Source organism: Colobus angolensis, unplaced genomic scaffold (genome assembly GCF_000951035.1).
Source record: "Colobus angolensis palliatus isolate OR3802 unplaced genomic scaffold, Cang.pa_1.0 Scaffold452, whole genome shotgun sequence".
Classification (NCBI taxonomy): domain Eukaryota; kingdom Metazoa; phylum Chordata; class Mammalia; order Primates; family Cercopithecidae; genus Colobus; species Colobus angolensis.
The window spans coordinates 280242-298417 of record NW_012117955.1 but is presented as its reverse complement, the minus strand read 5'-3'; the positions used below and the strand labels follow the sequence as shown (position 1 = coordinate 298417).

General features: G+C 52.7%; 1 protein-coding gene across 1 annotated transcript in view; it reads right to left on the bottom strand.

Moving 5' to 3' along the window:
- Positions 1-6991, bottom strand: part of LRRC75A (leucine rich repeat containing 75A) — a 22172-nt gene extending 15181 nt beyond the window's left edge. The window contains exons 1-2 of the mRNA XM_011957979.1: positions 6920-6991; positions 6521-6649 (exon numbers count right to left, since the gene is read on the bottom strand). Coding sequence (XP_011813369.1) covers positions 6521-6649; positions 6920-6991 — 201 coding nt within the window. The remainder of the gene's footprint in view (positions 1-6520; positions 6650-6919) is intronic.
- Positions 6992-18176: the final 11185 nt, after the last annotated feature.

Sequence of the window (18176 nt, the reverse complement as noted above, 5' to 3'; positions counted from 1 at the left end):
CAGTAGCTGGGACTACAGGCACCTGCCATCCATGCCTGGCTAATTTTTTTTTGTATTTTTATTACAGATGAGGTTTCACCATGTTGGTCAGGCTAGTCTCGAACTCCTGACCTCAAGTGGTCCACCTGCCTCGACCTCCCAAAGTGCTCTATGAACTCTTTATAGTCCCATACCTCACTACAACCCTATGAGACAGGTATTATTAATATCCCTGCTTTACAAATGAGGGAACTGAGGCAAAAAGAACTTAAATAGACGGGCAAGGCCGCCCAGCTCTAAAGTCAGCTAGCTCTGAGGCTGATGCTCCTAACCGCCATCTGCTGCCCTCCTTGTGAGAAATCCTGTCTTTGGCTTAGGTCAGCTCAAAGTGTTTCTATCATTTACAACCAGAAATGCCTTCAGTGAGACTGTCTCATTTTTTCCCAACTCTTCCACTTTTCAAGAACCCTCTAGGGCTCCCTCCTGCAGAGAACAGGACTAGGCAGGACTGGCCCAGAAGTGGAGGAGTAAGAAGGTGGGGAATGGCAAGAGGGAGAGGAGAAGTAGGAAGGGGAGGAGGGAGAGGAGGAGAAAGAGGAGGAGGAGGAAGGGGAGAAGGAAGAAGAGGAGGAGGAAGGAGAACAGAAGGAGGAGGAGGAAGAGGAGGAGGAAGAGGAGGAGGAGGAAGAAGAGGAGGAGTAGGAGGAGGAGGAAGAGGAGGAGGAGGAAGGGGGGAAGAGGAGTAGAAGAAGGAAGAGGAGGAGGAGGGAGAGAAGCAGAAGGAGGAAGAGGAGGAGGAGGAAGAGGAGAAGGAGGAAGAGGAGAAGGAGAAAGAAGAGGAAGAGGAAGGAGAGGAGGAAGCTGGACTTGACACTGAGACACACATACCCTAACTCCTCCAGTGACTGTAACCCTGAGAAGTAACCTGGGAGCCATAGGCAGCCACATTCCCTACCATGCGGCAGGGGAAGATCAGTCTGTGCAGAGGGAATGCAGAGGGAGGCAGGGTAGAGCAGGGAGGAGGAAGGAGGGACCTCTGCACTGTGCTTATCTACAGTTTTAGCACCTTGGTCTAACTTGGCTGCCTGTGGGCACCACAAGACACCTTGGTATCTGAGGGACACATTTTCTTCCTTGCTGGAGCCAGCCTGCCTGGGCTTCTGTTACGTGCAGCAGGATCCTAACCCACCCACGAGGCGCAATGGCTGTGTGCAGAGTCAACTCTCTGCAGTCCTCCCCCCATCCCTGAAGAAGGCAGGAGTGGAATGTGGCACAGTTAAGGTGACTGTGAGTGCAGGTCAGGGCAGCAGCCTCTCCAGACCTTCCCAGTAAGGCTGCCCAGGTCCTGGGGCAGAGCATGTTTGAGGGGCTTCGCATTAATCTGTCAGGAAAGATGACATGCCGACCTGCAGGCTGACCTGGAAGGGGTCCCAGCACCCGACACTGCTCTGGCTGTCAGCCATTAGGCAATGATACCATCTGCCATCTTCACTCCCCAGGCACCTCTGTAACTGTTCCAGGACCCCGACAAGCACAGCCCTCCACTGCCCTCCATTCAAGGGTATCCCTCCCTCATTCATAAATTCATTCATACATTCATCAAATGTTGACTGTCCCGCTCATTATGCTGGACACCATTCCAGATGCAGAGACTGTGTGCCAGCTTTTCTGTTTCCTCTCGCCCCACAGTCCACTCTGCCCTTCTCTGCTCAGAAGGCTGGGCTCTAGAGACCGCGTCACTGGGCTCTCTTCCCCGTGGCTTCCTCTTGGGTTCAGCTAATGGGAGCAGTGGCAGCAAGACCAGAGGGCAGGAGGAGAGACAGATGGGGGGGTTTATTCTGATTCCCACACTTCGGCATATGCAGCAGCCAGCCTCTAAGACAGCCTTGCTGCTCTTGGCTCCTGGCATCTATGCCCCTATGTAGCATCCTTCCACATTGTAGCAGGACTGGTCTGGGTGAGCAACAGAATCATCGGAATCAATAGAATGGCAGCAATGATGGTTTGTGACTTCTTAGACTGGGTCTTAAAAGGTATTGTGGGGGTTGGGCTCACACCTGCAATCCTAGTGCTTTGGGAGGCCAAGGCAGGGGGATTGCTTGAGGCCAGGAGTTTGAGACCAGCCTTGGCAACATAGTGAGGCCCCCATGTCTATAAGAAAAAAAACCCCAAAACTAGCTAGGCATGGTGGTGCCTGCCTCTAGTCTCAGCTACTCAGGAGGGTGAGGTGGGAGGATCACTTGAGCCTGGTAGTTCCAGGCTGCAGTAAGTTATGATCACACCACTGCACTCCAGCCTGGGCATCAGAGTGAGACCCTTTCTCAAAACAAACAAACAAACATACAAAACAAACAAACAAAAAAACAAAGCCAGGCATAGTGGCTCATGCCTGTAATCCCAGCACTTTGGAAGACCGTGGTGGATCACCTGAGGTCAGGAGTTTGAGACCAGGCTGGCCAACATGGCGAAACCCCGTCTCTACTAAAAATACCAAAAATTAGCTGAGTGTGGTGGCAGGTGCCTGTAATCCCAAGCTACTTGAGAGGCTGAGGCAGGAGAACTGCTTAAATCCGGGAGGCAGAGGTTGCACTGAGTCGAGATTACGCCACTTCACTCCAGCCTAGGTGATAGAGTGAGACTCTGTCTCAAAACAAAAACCAAAAAAAAAAAAGGCATTATGGCTTCTAATATTATCACCTGTTGTGGGATAAGCCAGCTGCCATCATGTGAGGACACTCAAGCAGTCCTATGGAGAGGCTACAGGGCGAGTGTGCCGCCCTGGAAGTGGACCTGCCAACTTCTTCTTCTTTCTTTTTTTTTTTTGAGATGGAGATTCGCTCTTGTTGCCCAGGCTGGAGAGCAATGGTGCGATCTCGGCTCACGGCAACCTCTGCCTGCCGGGTTCCAGTGATTCTTCTGCCTCAGCCTCCCAAGTAGCTGGGATTACAGGCATGTGCCACCACTCCTGGCTAATTTTGTATTTTTAGTAGACATGGGATTTCTCCATGTTGGTCAGGCTGGTCTCCAACTCCCAGTCTCAGGTGATCTGCCCGCCTCGGTCTCCCAAAGTGCTGGGATTACAGGCGTGAGCCACGGAGTCTGGCAGACCTGCCAACTTCTGCAAAGTCTTCTGACACCTGCAGCCCTGACCAATGTCTTGAGAGACCCAAAGCTAAACTACCTAGTTAAGCTGCCCCTGCAATCCTGACCTGCAGAGACTATAACAATAAATGTCTGTTGTTTTGGGGTAGTTTGCTCTATGGCAATGGATAATGCAGCATGGCTCCGAACCAGGTGTTCTCACCCTGCCTCTGGCAATACAGCTTGTCCTCCTGTGAAACAACTTCCTACCGCTGCTGTCTCTGGATGTCTCAACATTCCCTGTTGACTTCCTTTATCCTGTCCTCAACCCTTTACTAAACTCTCTTCAAACTTCACAATGGAATATGTTGCCTCCTTCCCGCCTGGTGCAGGATAGAATTGTGAACAAGACAGACACCCTTCCCTTCAGAGTTTATATTCTAGTGGGGAAAACAGACCATAAATTAGCTAACAAGTAAATAAGCAAGGTAATTTCAGAGACGAGTAAGTAAAACAGAGAAATGAATGGAAAAATAAATTGGGCTCGAGACAGGCTGATCAGGAGCCTCCATGAGGCAGGCTTGTCAACGGAGGCCTCTCAGAGGCCGGAGGCTCAATCTGAACTCAGGAGAAGGAAGCTCAGACAGAGGAGGCTGGAGCAGTCAGAGGGAGCAGCGATGTCCCTAAGGTAGGAGAGGGTGTGGAGGTGTCAGGGGCAGAGGAGGAAGGCCCACATGCTAGAGCAGAGCTCGCAGGGCGGCAAGTAGGAGAGGGGAGCTCAGAGACTCAGGCAAAGCCAGATGAGGAGTTTGGGTTTTATTTGAACTACAGCACGGCCCCTCACTGAAGGATTTTCAGTGAGGGTCCGTGTAGTATCCAATTTACCTTTGGAACGAGCCCTCCGGTCTTGACACCTCTGTCCACAATGTCTAGACCCATAACGTGGGCTGACATGAACTCAGATGCAAATTGCTGTGACCAGGACATCCCGGTCAGCCCTCTGGGGTGGATGGAGGGGCTGCTCCTACCACCAGCCTGGGGACCTCCCACCCCTGCCTCATCCAGAGAGCCTCACTTGCCACATGGGCACGAAAGGGGCCCTCCAGGTCTCTGGGCTTCAGCAGGGCTCATCCACTCTGGCTGGCTCTGACTTTGTTTTGAGGAAAACAAAGTCCAGGTAACGAAGTGGTCTGAGGAAGGTTACACCATGCAATGGACTGAATGTTGGTATGTCCCCAAAATTCACATGTTGAAACCTAATTCCCAGGGTGATGGTATTCAGAGGTGGGGCCTTTGGGAGGTGATTAGGCCAGGGGGGTGGAGCTCTCACAAAGGGATTCGTGCTCCTTTGCCCATTTCCTGCCATGTGAGGACACAAGAAGGTGACCGTCTGTAACCCAGAAAAAGGTCCTTGCCAGTCACCAACCAGGCTGGCACCCAGATCTCAGACTTCCAGCCTTCAAAAGTGTGAGAGATAAATTTCTACTTTTGTAAGCCACCCGGTTACAATAATTCGTTACAGCTACCTGAATGGACCACAACAACCCAGGTAGGCATGCCCCCGGCCCCGCCCTACCCAGATGGAAAGGGAAGATCAAGGGCAGGAGTTCCCGCCCCTCTGCCTGGCCTCGCCTGGCCCTGTCTCACAGGGTCTCCCGATGGCCCTTACCCACTCCCTGGCCTGCCTCTCTCTCTGAGAGGGTGGGTCCTTCTCCCCACACAGGCCGTCCGTGAGGCAACCTGTGAGGGGCAGGTTGGGGAGGGAGGGGAGCTCAGCTGCTCCCACCAGGCCCCTCCTCCTGGCCCTTGGGCACTGACCGCCCAGGGACCCCCGGCCTGTGTCCCGCCCAGCTTTGAGTCACTGCATAGGCCGAAATCACACCCATGGTTCTCCTCGGAGGTGTAACCTTGCTCAGATCACTTGACTGAATTTTGTTTTCCTCAACTCAAAGATGGGCGTACACGTAGCCCTCCAGTTTCCTTTTTACTTTTTTGAGAGCCCCATTGCCTTTCGTTCTCTCATCTCTGAGCAACTCCATTCCTGCTCTAGGAAAGGCAGGGTCTGGCACCCGGCGAGGCCTCCTCACAGGCCTGACTCCCGTCCCTTCCCACCTCCCCAGGCAGAACCAGGTGGAACTGCATGAGAAGCGACAGAAGCGCCAGCCCCAGCCAGCGCCCCGTGGATCCTGGCACCAATCAGGCCTCAACGCTTCCTCAACACCAGCTTTCCTTCCCCTCCCGTTGGGACCTGCATCCCGACCTTCTGCAACATTGTGCTCCTGACCCTGGCCAGCTCCCAGCCCTCCACAGCTGGGCCCCCACCTCAGAGCCTTCCTATCAGATAGCCCCAGAGTCAGAGAGAAGGCCCCCGACAAAGCCGCAGATGGAGCCCAGCCCCAGGAAACGCCTTTCCAGAGCAAGGCTCCAGCTCACTGTAGGACCACGGTCAAGTCTGTGTCCAGGCCGAGCGAGGGGTGGGCTTGGGAACCATCTCACTCCTGGCCTAGATCCTACACCAAAAGGAAAAACTTCCCTCCCGCACCTCTTCATCCTGCTCTGGTTTCCTGACTGCCAGCGGGGAAGCACTTCTTTTGGAAGCCACTGGAAATTGAGGGATGAGACAGAAAAAACCAAAGCAACAGAGAAGCGCTCAAGTGTGGAAATGTCCCCGCCCAGCCCTCCCCTTCCCACCGGGTCCAGCTGCATAGCCCCAGGGAAGCCTAGACCTGGAACTGCAGGAACAGGACAGAACCTCCCATCCAGGAGGGGCTGAGCGGCAGATGTGGAGCCTGGAGAGCCATGGAGCTTTCCCTTCCGAGCTCCCAGGGCCAGCAGGAAGAGGACATGAGTGAAGGGATGGGTGTGAAAGGACACTCAGCCTCAGAGGTGAAGACATCTGGGAATGGTGGGACTGAGGCAAAGTGGACAGCCCCATGCAGGGCCCCGGCCAGCTTTCTATGACACCTTTGTGCAAATAAGAAAAAGTTCACCTCCAGGGGGACACAGACTTGCACCAGGGCTCGTGGCTTGGTGGGTAGAGAGAGGGCTGGATTTGAACTTTCCCCTTCCTCCCCTACCCCGCCACCCCTCCGTATGCATGCTTTTGTGCAAGGCACAACCTGTACAACTGTATGTGGTGGCCTTGGCCCCGTATAACAGGGATGGCTACTTAGCTCCAGCCCTGCAGAAATGAGGGCTTCATGTAGCTGGAGCTTCCAGTTTTTCAAGGGCAGCCGAATATAGGGATCATGTGAAAAATTCTGGTTTTTAAATGTTGGCAGTGAATTCACCCCCTGGGCCAAACAAAACCAATCTGTGCTGGTGGCGCCAAGGGAGAGCACCTCAGGCTCTTGGTGCCTGCAGGACGGGCTTGTCCTGCTTGGGCACAGAGCTGCTCTGCCCTGAAAGGCACCCACCGCACGCCCCGGGACCTGGCTGGCTCAGACCACAGCCACCCTACCGGCTTGGGACAGTGGATGTAGCGTGCCAGGCTGATGATGAGGTCATGTGTGATGGGGTCCACCAGGTTCCGGAAGCTGGCGTAGCGATACAGAACGTCATCTAGTGAGGTCGACTCCATGCCCAGGTCCTGCAAGAGCAAAGGATGCCCAGAGGTCAGGGCTGGCTTCCCCACCCAGCTCACCCACCATCCCCAGGAGAAGTAGGCACAGGCCCCTGGAGGCAACTCTGCCTCCCAGAGCCCCAGTGGGGAGCGTCTGCAGAACTTCCCTCAGGGGCTGGGGCAGGCCCCTCCTGTTTGTCTTTACCTCCAAGTTGAGAAGAGTGGGGACTGGCCTCTGCAGGCTCCGCAGTTTGTGTGGGTCCTGGCTTGTGGCCCTCTCCTAGGACAGCCTCTGACCTTTGTCTCTCTGGTTTTCCAGAGGAGGAAGCCAAGGGTGGCCCGCCTCGGTGCAAGCAGCTGCTTCTCCATCGTGGCAAAATTTGGAATTGACAAAACTGCCTTGTGACAGGATGGTTTATTGATATTTGTGTTTTCTTCCTGCTTCCGACATTTTTACTGCTCCTTCTGTAGCTGATGCAGCCTGAGTGTTCCTTTGCCTTGGGGGTTTCTGAGTGGTGGGGCTGTAAGGACAGCCTGCCAGGCACCCAGAAGGAAACCTCACCAGGACTCCCTCAGAAAGGTACTGAGTGGAATCTTCCCGATGGGAGGGGAGTAGCTTGGAGGCGAGTGACACTAAGCGTGGTGGGGCTGCGGCAGAAACCGCTGGAGCAGAGCTTCCCTGGGTCTGAGGGAGGAATTGGGTTTGGGGGCTCAGGACACACCACCCCAGAATATGGCACCCTGGCATCTGAGGAGGCAGCCGACGCAGGAAGGTCTCTCTGACTGCCGTTCTCCCCTGAAGCAGGCCCTGAAGAATCCTGTGACCTTCCTCTAAAGTAGGTCATGAGACCCTGAGCTTAAAATGGAGTGATGGGCTTTGGAGAAGTAAGGAAACATGACATGCCTGCCCTGGGGTGGGGACTAAACTTTGTGCCACTCCATGTGAAAGGGGTAGTTACGCCTGCTCCCTTTCCTCAAGCTCCCCCGCCCCCCGCCCCCGCCCAATTTCTGCCATCCTTGGGTATGAGCTACACTGCAGTCCCTGACCCTAGTTTGGTGCCTTACACAGACCAGGAAATGCTGACATTCCCATCCGGAGACTGTCCTCACGCCATCCTGGGGGATCAAGAGGCATCCCTGGGTAGGGGGGCAAAGCAGGCCCACCCACTGAGGGCCGTCCTCATTCTGGGGGCTCCCACAGCTTCCTCAGCACAGCCCAGAGAAGAAAGGCTCCCAGCCCAGGTGGCTGGGGTCCAGTGCCCTGGGGACAGGAAGTCTGGGCAGGGAATGTGTGGGTGACCAGCTGAGTTTGCTCCTTGTCATTTTGTTTGTATTCTGAACTTTTAAAATACCTTCCCCACATGATTCTTAGAAATCCCTGGAAGGCAAACAGGCTGGACATCATTATACACTGTCTACAGATGGAGACACCAAGGCCCACGCCTTCTGTGCTGTTGGAATTTCAGGAAGGATGGGGGTGGGGCGCGGCCTCAGCCCTGGGCCTGTTCTGCATATCTCATTGCTCTTATCTGCCAGGGGTGGTGAGAGGGTGGCTGAGCTGGACAGATGGAGGGCAGGGATGGGCTCTGTGGTCTGGCAGCTGACATTGCTACAAGCAAATAAAGAGTCTTTGCTGGGGGCTCTGGAGGGCCTGGGTGTCACGCCTGGGGGTGGGAGGAGCCTCCTGGAGGGACCCCCTTGGAGCCCACCTGCCAGCCAGGTCCTACCTGCCATGGTTAGGGGGCACTCTGCCCCCACCCTCATTAAGGCTTCATTCATGCCTCAATGAGGACACAAGAGGCCAATTGTGAGGACTCTGTTTTCCACGTGGCAGGAATGAACCTCGGAGGCGAACTGGCAGGCCCTGTGCCAGGCTCTCTGGCTGCTGAAAAAATTTGCTGGGAACCAGGACCTGGGGGCTCAAGGTCTGGTGTGGATGCAGTCGGGGGAGGCTTCTGAAGCACTGGCTGGTACAGGTTCCAGAGCTGCACTCCCTTGTAGAAGCAGGTGCAATACCCGCCTTCAACCTCTGGCCCTGCCCTGGCTTTTTCAATCCCTCAGCCAGGGCTGCATCCTGAAGCAAGCAACCTGCCACTGCTGAGCCTGTTTCCTCATCTGTAAAATGGGGACAGTGACCCCAGCATCACAAGGAGGTAAGGGGAACAAGACCAAGTGCTACATGTAAAGCCTCTGGCAGGGAACAGAGAAAGCAGCAGTGCCCTTTCTACTTCATTTCTGCCCCCTCCTCCCTGGGAGGCCCGTCCTCCCCTTCTGCAGGGGTTCTCCATCTCTGGGACCACACACCCATTTGAGAATGTGTCAAAAGCTATGAGCTCTCTCCCTAGAAAAATGCAGGAGTCAGGGCTGGGCGGGGACCTGGGCACACAGAGTCCACGCTGGCCTCATGGTCAAGAGGGTGTGTCGGAGCCGTGTGGACACGAGGGACACCAGGATACAAACTGTCACCCACTAATGTGCAAAATCACAGCCCTGCCCTCCCTGGGGCGGGAGGAGGCTGGGGACATAGGAAGGCTGAAAGTCAAAGTGCTTGTGTTCTACGATCTCAGAGGGCCTGTGTGGTCAAACGGGCTGTGGCCCAGTGCCCGGCTTGCCAGCCAGACCCTGCCTACAGCTTGAGGCTCCCCTTCCTGGGGACAGGGAGCTGGGGAAGGAGGGCAGTTAAGGTGGAAACAGAAGGGTGGTTATTTCCATGGTCAGAGGCTGCCCTGGTGGCCACGGCCACGGGGAGGAGGCCAGAGGCATGCAGTTATTTTTCTTTTACAGTCTGTCGAGCAGGCTGGGCTGCTCCTCTGTGGTTGGTCACTTAATGCCAGCCTCTATCCCTCCTCTGCTTCACCCCTGGGCACCCCTCTCCTCTGTCAGCACTCCTGGCACCTAGTGGTATCCTCCTTCCAACTGTCCCTGCAGTCTGTCCCTGAATGACCCTGGGAAATAGCACTGGGTTTTAGGTCCTGGCCAGCCCCAACTCGCTGTAAGTCTGTGGTAAGGGACTTCCCTCTTGGGATCCATTTTCCCATCTGTGAAATGGGCAGATGAACCACACTAATGGTTATTAAACTGTGTTCCAACATCTTGGGGCTGATGGTCGGGGCTCTGGTAGACAAGAGGGAGGTGAGAGGAACCAGCAGGGCTGTAGGCTGCGGCTCTTACAAAGCAGCTCCTGGTTACAAACGAACGCAGTTCTGTTCCAAAGAAAAGCGTGAAAGCCCTGGACCAGATGACTGCCTGGGTTTCTTGTGTTCCTACCAGGCCTGCCTCATCTTCCTGGGCCCCCTACATCTCCAAGCCAGTCTAGGCCATCCCTGGAAGGACTAAGAAAATCCCAGTTGCCAACCCAGGAGGCTGGGCAGGTCTGTGAAGACGCCAAATGTCCTTTCCGGAGCCCACTCCCCCGCCATCTCCCCGCGCCGTCCCCCTGGTTGCCCAGCTGCTGACTGTGGCTCCACCTCTCTGGAGCACTGTCTGGGTTCATGTGGTTGTTGCTTGGGAGGGGAAAATGAGTGTAGAGGCAGGATGGGAGGGAAGGAGGAGGGTCTTCTAGAAAGGCAGCTCAGGGTCACTGTGAGTCATGGCCAACCAACGCCGGCCCGCCCTGTGAATTCCAGCTGGGGTGGGGCTCCCCGAGGTCCCAGGGCTACAACAGGGAAAGCCAGATAGAGGCTGGACAAAGGCCATGGCACACATTATTGCTTTATTGCTTTATTTCAACCCCACCTAGGTCCACAGGATGCTTGTGCTAATTGAGGGCACTTCATAGTCCTGAAGACCTTGGGCTACTTCCTGCCTCTGTGATGTCCTCTCCATCCCCCCTCCCCTAAGCCAGGCTATTGGAGATGATGGTGTCACCAGCTGCTGGGACTACCCATGGGGCTGGGTGTGAGGGAGAAAAGGTCACCAGATCCTCAGGTGTCTCAGGAGGCTGCAGCCTGGGCCACAGCCCTGGGAACAGGCTCCTTTCTGACTCTGCACCTATGGCCTGCCCTCGTTCTCAGGAAGACACAGAATGGGGGTAGGCACACGAGGCCTGCTGCATGTGCAAAGGAAGTGGAAGCATCAGATCCAGGTATGGTCCCTGCAGCCCCTCCTGTGCACTGTACTAGTCTTGGAGGGGCTGGTTTGTCTTAAAAAGCATGAGGCATTGAGGACAATCCCATTTTCCTCATGATAGGTCTAAACGGTACCACTTCTAGCACAGTTTATGGACGGTTCCTCATCAGGATGTCTGAGAACACCAGCAGGTACGCCTGAGTCACTGCTGGTGGGGAGTGACACTCGGAGAGTGTGGCTGGCCTGACACCAAGTCACCCTTGGCTCCCTTACCGAGCTGCCGGACCCAACACACAGCAGTACATGGTATCTCAAAGAAGGGGGCCCTACCTGATTGGAGCATGAATAAACAGGTCTGGGGACTCACTGCAATGGGGAGAGATGATGGGCTTGGGAATAAGGGTGCATGATTCCGACAAGTGAGTAGAGATCCATACAAGGCAGTCAGAATGGCGTTTCTCAAAGTGTGGTCTGTAGACTTTGGAGAAGCACCCTTAAGACCATTTTAGGGGTGCTGTGGGGACCTCTTTTCCAATGACATATCTATGTGATGCCAGATTTTCTTCATAGATGTCAATTAAAACAACCTGTCGCAAGACCCAATGCAAAAGCGCAAGTCTGATAGCTGTCTTCTAGAAAGTGAGACATGCAAGAGAGTCACAAAAATGGGGAGCAACACCACTCTCCTCACGTGGTTTTTCTTTTCCTTTGGAAAATATAGTTATTTTCATAAAAATTTATTTCTTCACTTGTGAACTTATTCTTTTTTATTCTGAGACAGGGTCTTGCTCTGTCATCCGGGCTGGATTGCAGCGGTGCGATCATAGCTTGCTGCAACGTTGAACTCCTGGGCTCAAGCGGTCCTCCTGCCTCAGCCTCCAGGGTAGCTGGGACTACAAGTGTGAGGCACTGTAAGGAGCTGCTGTTATTTTTTTAGATGTGAAAACAACCCTATGAATGGTAACAGCTGGCATTTTGCATTCACGTTTGCACACGTGTGCGCAAGGCAATGGCACGGAGTGTGCATGCTCACTGCCACTCACTCGATGCCTCCCCACAGTTGGACTCGCACCTTCACTCTGTATTCCTGTGCCGTAGGGAAGTCACCCAGTCCATGTTTCCCCCAAAGTGGAATACACAGGTGCTTTCTCTTCTGAGCTCTGGCCTCCCCGAGAATTCCTTCATGTTGATGACACACCTGAAGACAACCTGGCTCAACAGAAACTCCCTGCAAAATATCGCAGACAGACTTGGTTACCCTCTGACTTTCAGTCCTGCAGATGAGAATGAGGCTATCTGATTTTTGTTTCTTTAGCTGCTTGTTCAGCCCTGGCACCTATAGGGCTGTCTTTGCCACAAAACCCCACTGTGTCTCCTGGACAGCCCCAGCAGACTGTCCTCTTCCTAGGAATATCAGTTCAGCATACAGGAGACCTCTGAAGCAACTGATATCTTTACAGCAACTTCTCCAATTCACCAAAGGGGCATCTCATTCATGACATCGCCCAAACTCCAAAAATCCCTTCCCTGTATCTTTCTTGCTACTCCAGCCATCCCTCGCTTTCTCATTTCCACACTGAAAACCCAGCCCAAATCTTTCTAATACAAATAAACTTAACTTCTCTGGCTAATCCAGTTCTCAGATCCAAAAAGCCCCGTAAAATCCCAGAAAATAAGAAGGGTTGGCAAGAATGTGAAGAAACTGAAACCTTTGTGTGCTGCTGGTAGGAATGCAAAATGGTGCAGCCACCATGGAAAATGGTGTGGCAGTTCCTTAAACAAATTAAACACAGAATTGCCATATGATCCAGCAGTTCTACTCTTGGGAATATATACCCCAAAGAACTGAAAGCAGGCACTCAAACAGCAGCTATGTCTCCAGCAGCATCATTCACAGTAGCCAAAAGGTGGAAACAATCAGAGTGGTCATCAACAGATGAATGGGTACACGGAGTGTGGTCTAGCCATGCAACGGAATATTATTCAGCCTTAAAAAGGAAGGGGATTGCAACACATGCTACAGCATGGTGAACCCTGAGGACACAGGGACAAATAAGTGAAATAAGCCATACACAAAAGGACAAATACTGTCTGATTTTGCTTATATGAGGTATGTAGACTAGTTAATTCATAGAGACAGAAAGTAGAATAGTGGGTACCAGGGGCTGGGGGGAGGGGAAAGAGGAGTTACTGTTTAATGAGGACACAGTTTTGCAAGATAAGAGTTTTGCAAGATAAGAGTTCTGGAGATCAGTTGTGCAACAGTGTGAATGCACTTAACACAACTGAGCTGTATGCTTAAAAATGGTTGAGATAGTACATTTTATGTTATCGTATTTTACCACAAATTTTAAAAAGGGCCAGCCCCGGTGGCTCATTCCTGTAATCCCAGCACTTTCAGAGGCTGAAGCAGGAGGACAGCTTGAGCCAGGGAGGTTGAGGCTGAAGTGAGCCACTGCACTCCAACCTGGGTGACAGCCATACCCCCAAGAAGGCAAACATAGACACGTTCTTGGGATAGGAGGGAGCAGGGGAAAGTGCACATTCTACCTGGCTGTACTTTTTCTGGCCCTGACACTTGGTTATTAAACATTTTTGCCACCATGTGTCTAGTGGTTGATCTGTTTTCTTTGAATTTCCTTTCAGGTATTGGTCTGTGGAACATAGACCTTTTCTCAGGCTGGCGCTTCCTCAGGAAAACCAACGCTGGCTCTGTGTCTTCTGTATTTGTCTTTTTTGGTATTCTGTGCATGATACACTTTCATCCAGGGTTTCCAGTTTGCCTTCCATGTCACTGATTTCACATCCATCATTACCGCTGTCACTGCCCCCAAGAAGGATTGCAAGTCGGCTAGCATTTCATTTCCTTGCAATTCTTATTTTGCTTGTTAATCTCTCCTTTCATCTCATCCTGTTGGTTTTCTTTTCCATCTCAGCTTGGCCTCTTTGGGTGGCCTTTTATTCTTTTCCCGCAAAGTTCATTTCTTCTGGATCCTGCTGTAGATCATTTTCAGAGGTCGGGGTTCAGGTTCCAGGAAGCTCAGGCTTCCCCCATCCCCAGCTTGTGCACTCTCGAAGAGATCTAGTCTATCAGCGCATCCTTGTCCCCAAGACAGCCTCCTTGGGTTGGGGCTGAGTCCACCTCTCAGGACTCCGGCTTGCACAAGAGTCCAGCCCCAGGATGAGACTCAGGCCCCGTGCTTACGTGAGTCTGACCTCGAGAAGGGACATCTTCACCCACTTCATGGCCTGAATCTCCAACTCTCACAACAGTGAAGTCCACGGAAATCTATAACAATGTCTGCATGTTCAGGACACTTCCTGTCCTTGGACAAAGCCACTGGCTGCACTGGACTTCTCAGATGCCCTCTCTTCCCGCCTTGGGAGTTGCTGTCTCCGAATGGATGCAGACAGAGGCATCGGAGAGGATGAAGGGAGAGGGGAGTGGAAGAGCCCTCCTTCTACCTCCAAATTGTCACTTCCATGGTACAGGACCAGTTGCCTGGCTTTCTGATTGGCACAGTCCTCAGACTAAGGGAGAAAGTGGCTTCCTCCCTTCCTTCCGGAGGTCTCAGATTCCTGGGAGGAAGGCTGGATGGTGTCTTTCGTGGCCTTGCTCCATGTGTCTAGCAGTGAGGAGGCTCCTCTCAGACTGCCCACCTGTCTTTGTTTCCAGTGTGCTGAGCGTTTGTGTGTTTTTGGTGTGTCATCTTAGGTGTCTTAGGGGAAAGCTAGAAGCCACAGAGGAGGGCGCCAGCCATACTCTATTTTAAACCTCAACTCCCCCCTTCCCTCTTAAACTCATTTTTAACCCCACTCTCAGAAGGAAGGCCCCACGGGAAATCAGCTTTCATTTGTCTGTCTCCTCCAGGCATGACTCCACAGTTTCTGCAACAACACAGCCGAGGAAAGGAGGACGCAGCAAGTGCTGAATATTAACCAGCAAAGGTAGATGCTTCAATATCGAAACCACCAGAGCCCGCATGTGCAAAGCTGCTTTAATGAGGGTGTAATCAAACACAGTCCACCAGAAGGAAATTAATTAGAGTCCAGAGGGCAAGCAGGAAGCAGAACCAGGCTGCTCCCCCTCCTGGCTCTAGAACATCACTGGCAGCCACTGCTAAGGGAGGGAGGACAAGCCTGGGGGATGCCAGGGCTCCTGTCCTCTTCCCCATGACATTCCGGCTTGCCTTTGGGGGACACCCAGGGGAGGCAAGGGAAATGTCAGGTTCTGTTAGGGAAACACAGCCTGAGGAAGCCCCCAGGGACAGAAGCTGGGACATCCCAGAGTTAAGGAGCTGGGCACAGAGAAGGCTTGCTTCTCTAGGAAGACAATGGTCTCATAAGAAGGAGGATGGAGTCATAAACAACAGAAATGTATTCTCTCAAAGTTTTGGAGACCAGAAATCTGAAATCAGGGTGTTGGCAGAGCTGCACTCCCTCTAGGGATTCTAGGGGAGACTTCATTCTTTCCCCATGTGTGACAGGGAAGGGAGGGACGCCAGGCACAGACCTATGCACCAAATGAGAGAGACAGATACAGGGTGCAGTGGGATGAATGGTGGCCCCCAAAAGACATGCCCACGCGCTTGTGCCCAGAAACTGTGAATGTGACCTCATTTGGAAAAAGGGTCTTCACACACAGATTACCTTCAGGACCCTGAGATGAGATGATCCTGGTTTATCCAGCTGGGAGGGCCCTGAATCCAAAACAAGTGTTCTTACAAGAGACACAGAGAAGGCAGCAATGTGAAGGTGGAGGCAGAGAAGGGAGTGACGCGGCCGCGACCACCAGAAGCTGGAAGGGTGAAAGAGTGAAATCTCCCCTGGAATCTCTGGATGGAACACGGCCCTGCCGACACTCTTACCTCAGACTTCTGGCCTCCGAACCATGAGAGAGTATGTTTCTATTGTTCCGAGTCACTCAGCTGGTGGTCATTGGTTACAGCAGCCCCAGGAAATGAATGCAACAGATTGGATCAGGACAGAGGTGGCATTTTCCCCAGGGGCACACCAGGCAAAAGGGAGAAGAGATCAAGGCAAGTGGCCGGGACTCCTCCCTTCTTCCACTGCTGTGGACCTCAGCCAAGAGCACAGCTGTGGGCAACCAAGGACATTACTGCCAGAAATCAACTTGCTGTCTCCACCAGCCCCGGAGCCTCTGTGGGTACATGTACCTCTGACACACTCTCCTCGGCTGTCTGCTCGCAGAGGCAGGGCTGTACTAGTCAGAAATGCTTCCTATAGGACCCCCAAGGTGGTTCTCAGCTCAACAGGGGAAACAACCTTTAAAAACAGGGGATGAAGGAAATGCCGACACCACTCATGACAAGGGCGAGGCTTGAAGACACTCCACTGAGAGAAATAAGCTAGGCACGAGAGGACAAATACTGCACGAGGCCACTTACATGAGGGACCAAGAGTATCTCATCATTCAAAGTACTCAAATTCACAGAGACAGAGAGTAGAATGGTGGTTGCTGGGACCGGGGAAGAGGGAATTCGTGTTGGGTGGGGACAGGGTTTCAGTTTGGGGATGATGAAAAAGTTCTGGAGATGGAAGGTGGTGATGGTTGCACAGCAATATGAATGTGCTTAATGCCACTGAACTGTGCACCTAAAATGGTTAAAACGGCATTTTATATTTGTATATTTTATCATCATAAAAAAATAGTGGTGAGCTCACCGTCACTGGAAGGATACAAGCAGAGGAGAGACACTCATCAGCCAGCACTGCTGAGGCAGGATTTCTGGACCACAAGGAACATGGCCACTAAGGGTTGCCCTCCGGCCCCCTGTGACTCTTCTCATCAGCATGGCCCAGGATGCAGGATCCTGGCGTCCAAGGAGGTGCCACTAAGTAGCTACAAGACGTGGGGCCTGGCAAGAGGAACCAGGAAAGAACTCAGAAAAAAAAAGAAGCAACAAAAAGCCAGTGACGATGTTGCGTGGATGGCAGAAGGGGAGGAGGAGTTTGGTGATGGAGTTTGAAGACCAGGACTGAGACCCCCCCCACTGGAGGGGTATGTGGGGTGCAAAAGCAGAAGTGGCACCAGTGGGCTTGACTGCTTCAGAGAGGGGCATCGCTCTTCAGTGCAGTGACAAGGCGCCTTTAGCCCGGAAAGTGCCACTGTCACACAGGGCGGCCCTGGAGCGAAGTGAGTGCTAATGCACTGAGGCATATGGAAATCTGGTATTTCACACATTTGTCATGTTCAAGAGAATTAGGCGTATCAGAGTATCTAACAGATTGGCCTTCCAATCCCCATTTAAAACGGGTAATTGAGTAGCTGATTTTAAGCTTATGATTTTAAGCAGAACACTGGAAGCGAATTCAGCCAAGTTTGTAAGTTTTGAAATGTTTCAGAGAACTAATAGTCATCGTATTTATCAGCTTATTAAATTTTAAGAACGGTTTAGGAACCCGGGAAAGTCCTGCTTTTTAGGATGAGTATTTATAAACTTAAGAACACTGGTTATGTTAAATTTATCAAATCGCATCAAGATATTTAAAGAAATTTAATTACTTAAGTTATAAACCCCCTACCCTTGAACATGGTCATTTAAATGAACTAGATTCATGAGGCGAATAATGAAATTGGTATGTTAAATGCTTCAGGAAACACTAGGTTTAAAAATTTCCACTTCAATATATATTGAATATTAATTGAGAAAATTCAAGTAGTTGTAAGTAGTCTTTGTGTGTGTGTGCCCCAAGAATAACATGAGAGATAATGCAGACGAGGTGGGCACCCTGCAGAGTCCAGGGCAAGAGCATCAGCACAGCTAGAGAGGGAGGGCTATGCAGTTAAGAGCCCAAGGCGCACTGCTCAGGCTTGGAAGACACCAAAGCAAAGCAGACTAGCAAAAGTAATGAAAGCAACTGCTACATCCCCTCCCCTAACAAAACCACTGGATAGCGTGGGAACCCTGCTCGAAGGTGAGGCGTCCTCACACTCCTGCTGATGTCTAAGGTGGGCATTCCCTGGCTCCTGGTCCCAGTCTTGGGGGTTGCCTCTCAAGGGCACCCTGGCTTGGTGTCTGCCACCCCCACAGGCCTGTGAGTTTGGTACCCAAGGAGGTGCCCATTAATACCCAGCTGACCGAAGTCAGCCAGATGCTGCCAGGGAGGGCTGCTCTGCGAAGGTCTGAGCCAAGAAACTGCTGCTGGGGAGTCACTGGCACCCACTCCCCGCTCCACTTGCCCAGCCTGTCTGAAGGATGAGAGGTAAAGACTGTGGTTCTCTGGTTCCACCTCAGGGCCCAGGGGGTTCCAGCTCATGACTCTCCCACCCATCCAAGGCCACGTGGCCCCTGCAGGTTTCTGAAGCCAGGCACCCCAGCAGGCTGGCCCTCCTCAACGGTGACGAACGTTGCCACCAGGTCTGCCTTGCCCAGCAGGAGTCAGCTGCCTGGGCGGCAATGTTTGGCAGCTTTGCTCAGTGAGGGGCTTCACGACTGCATGTTGTTTGTGTTTTAACTTTGAA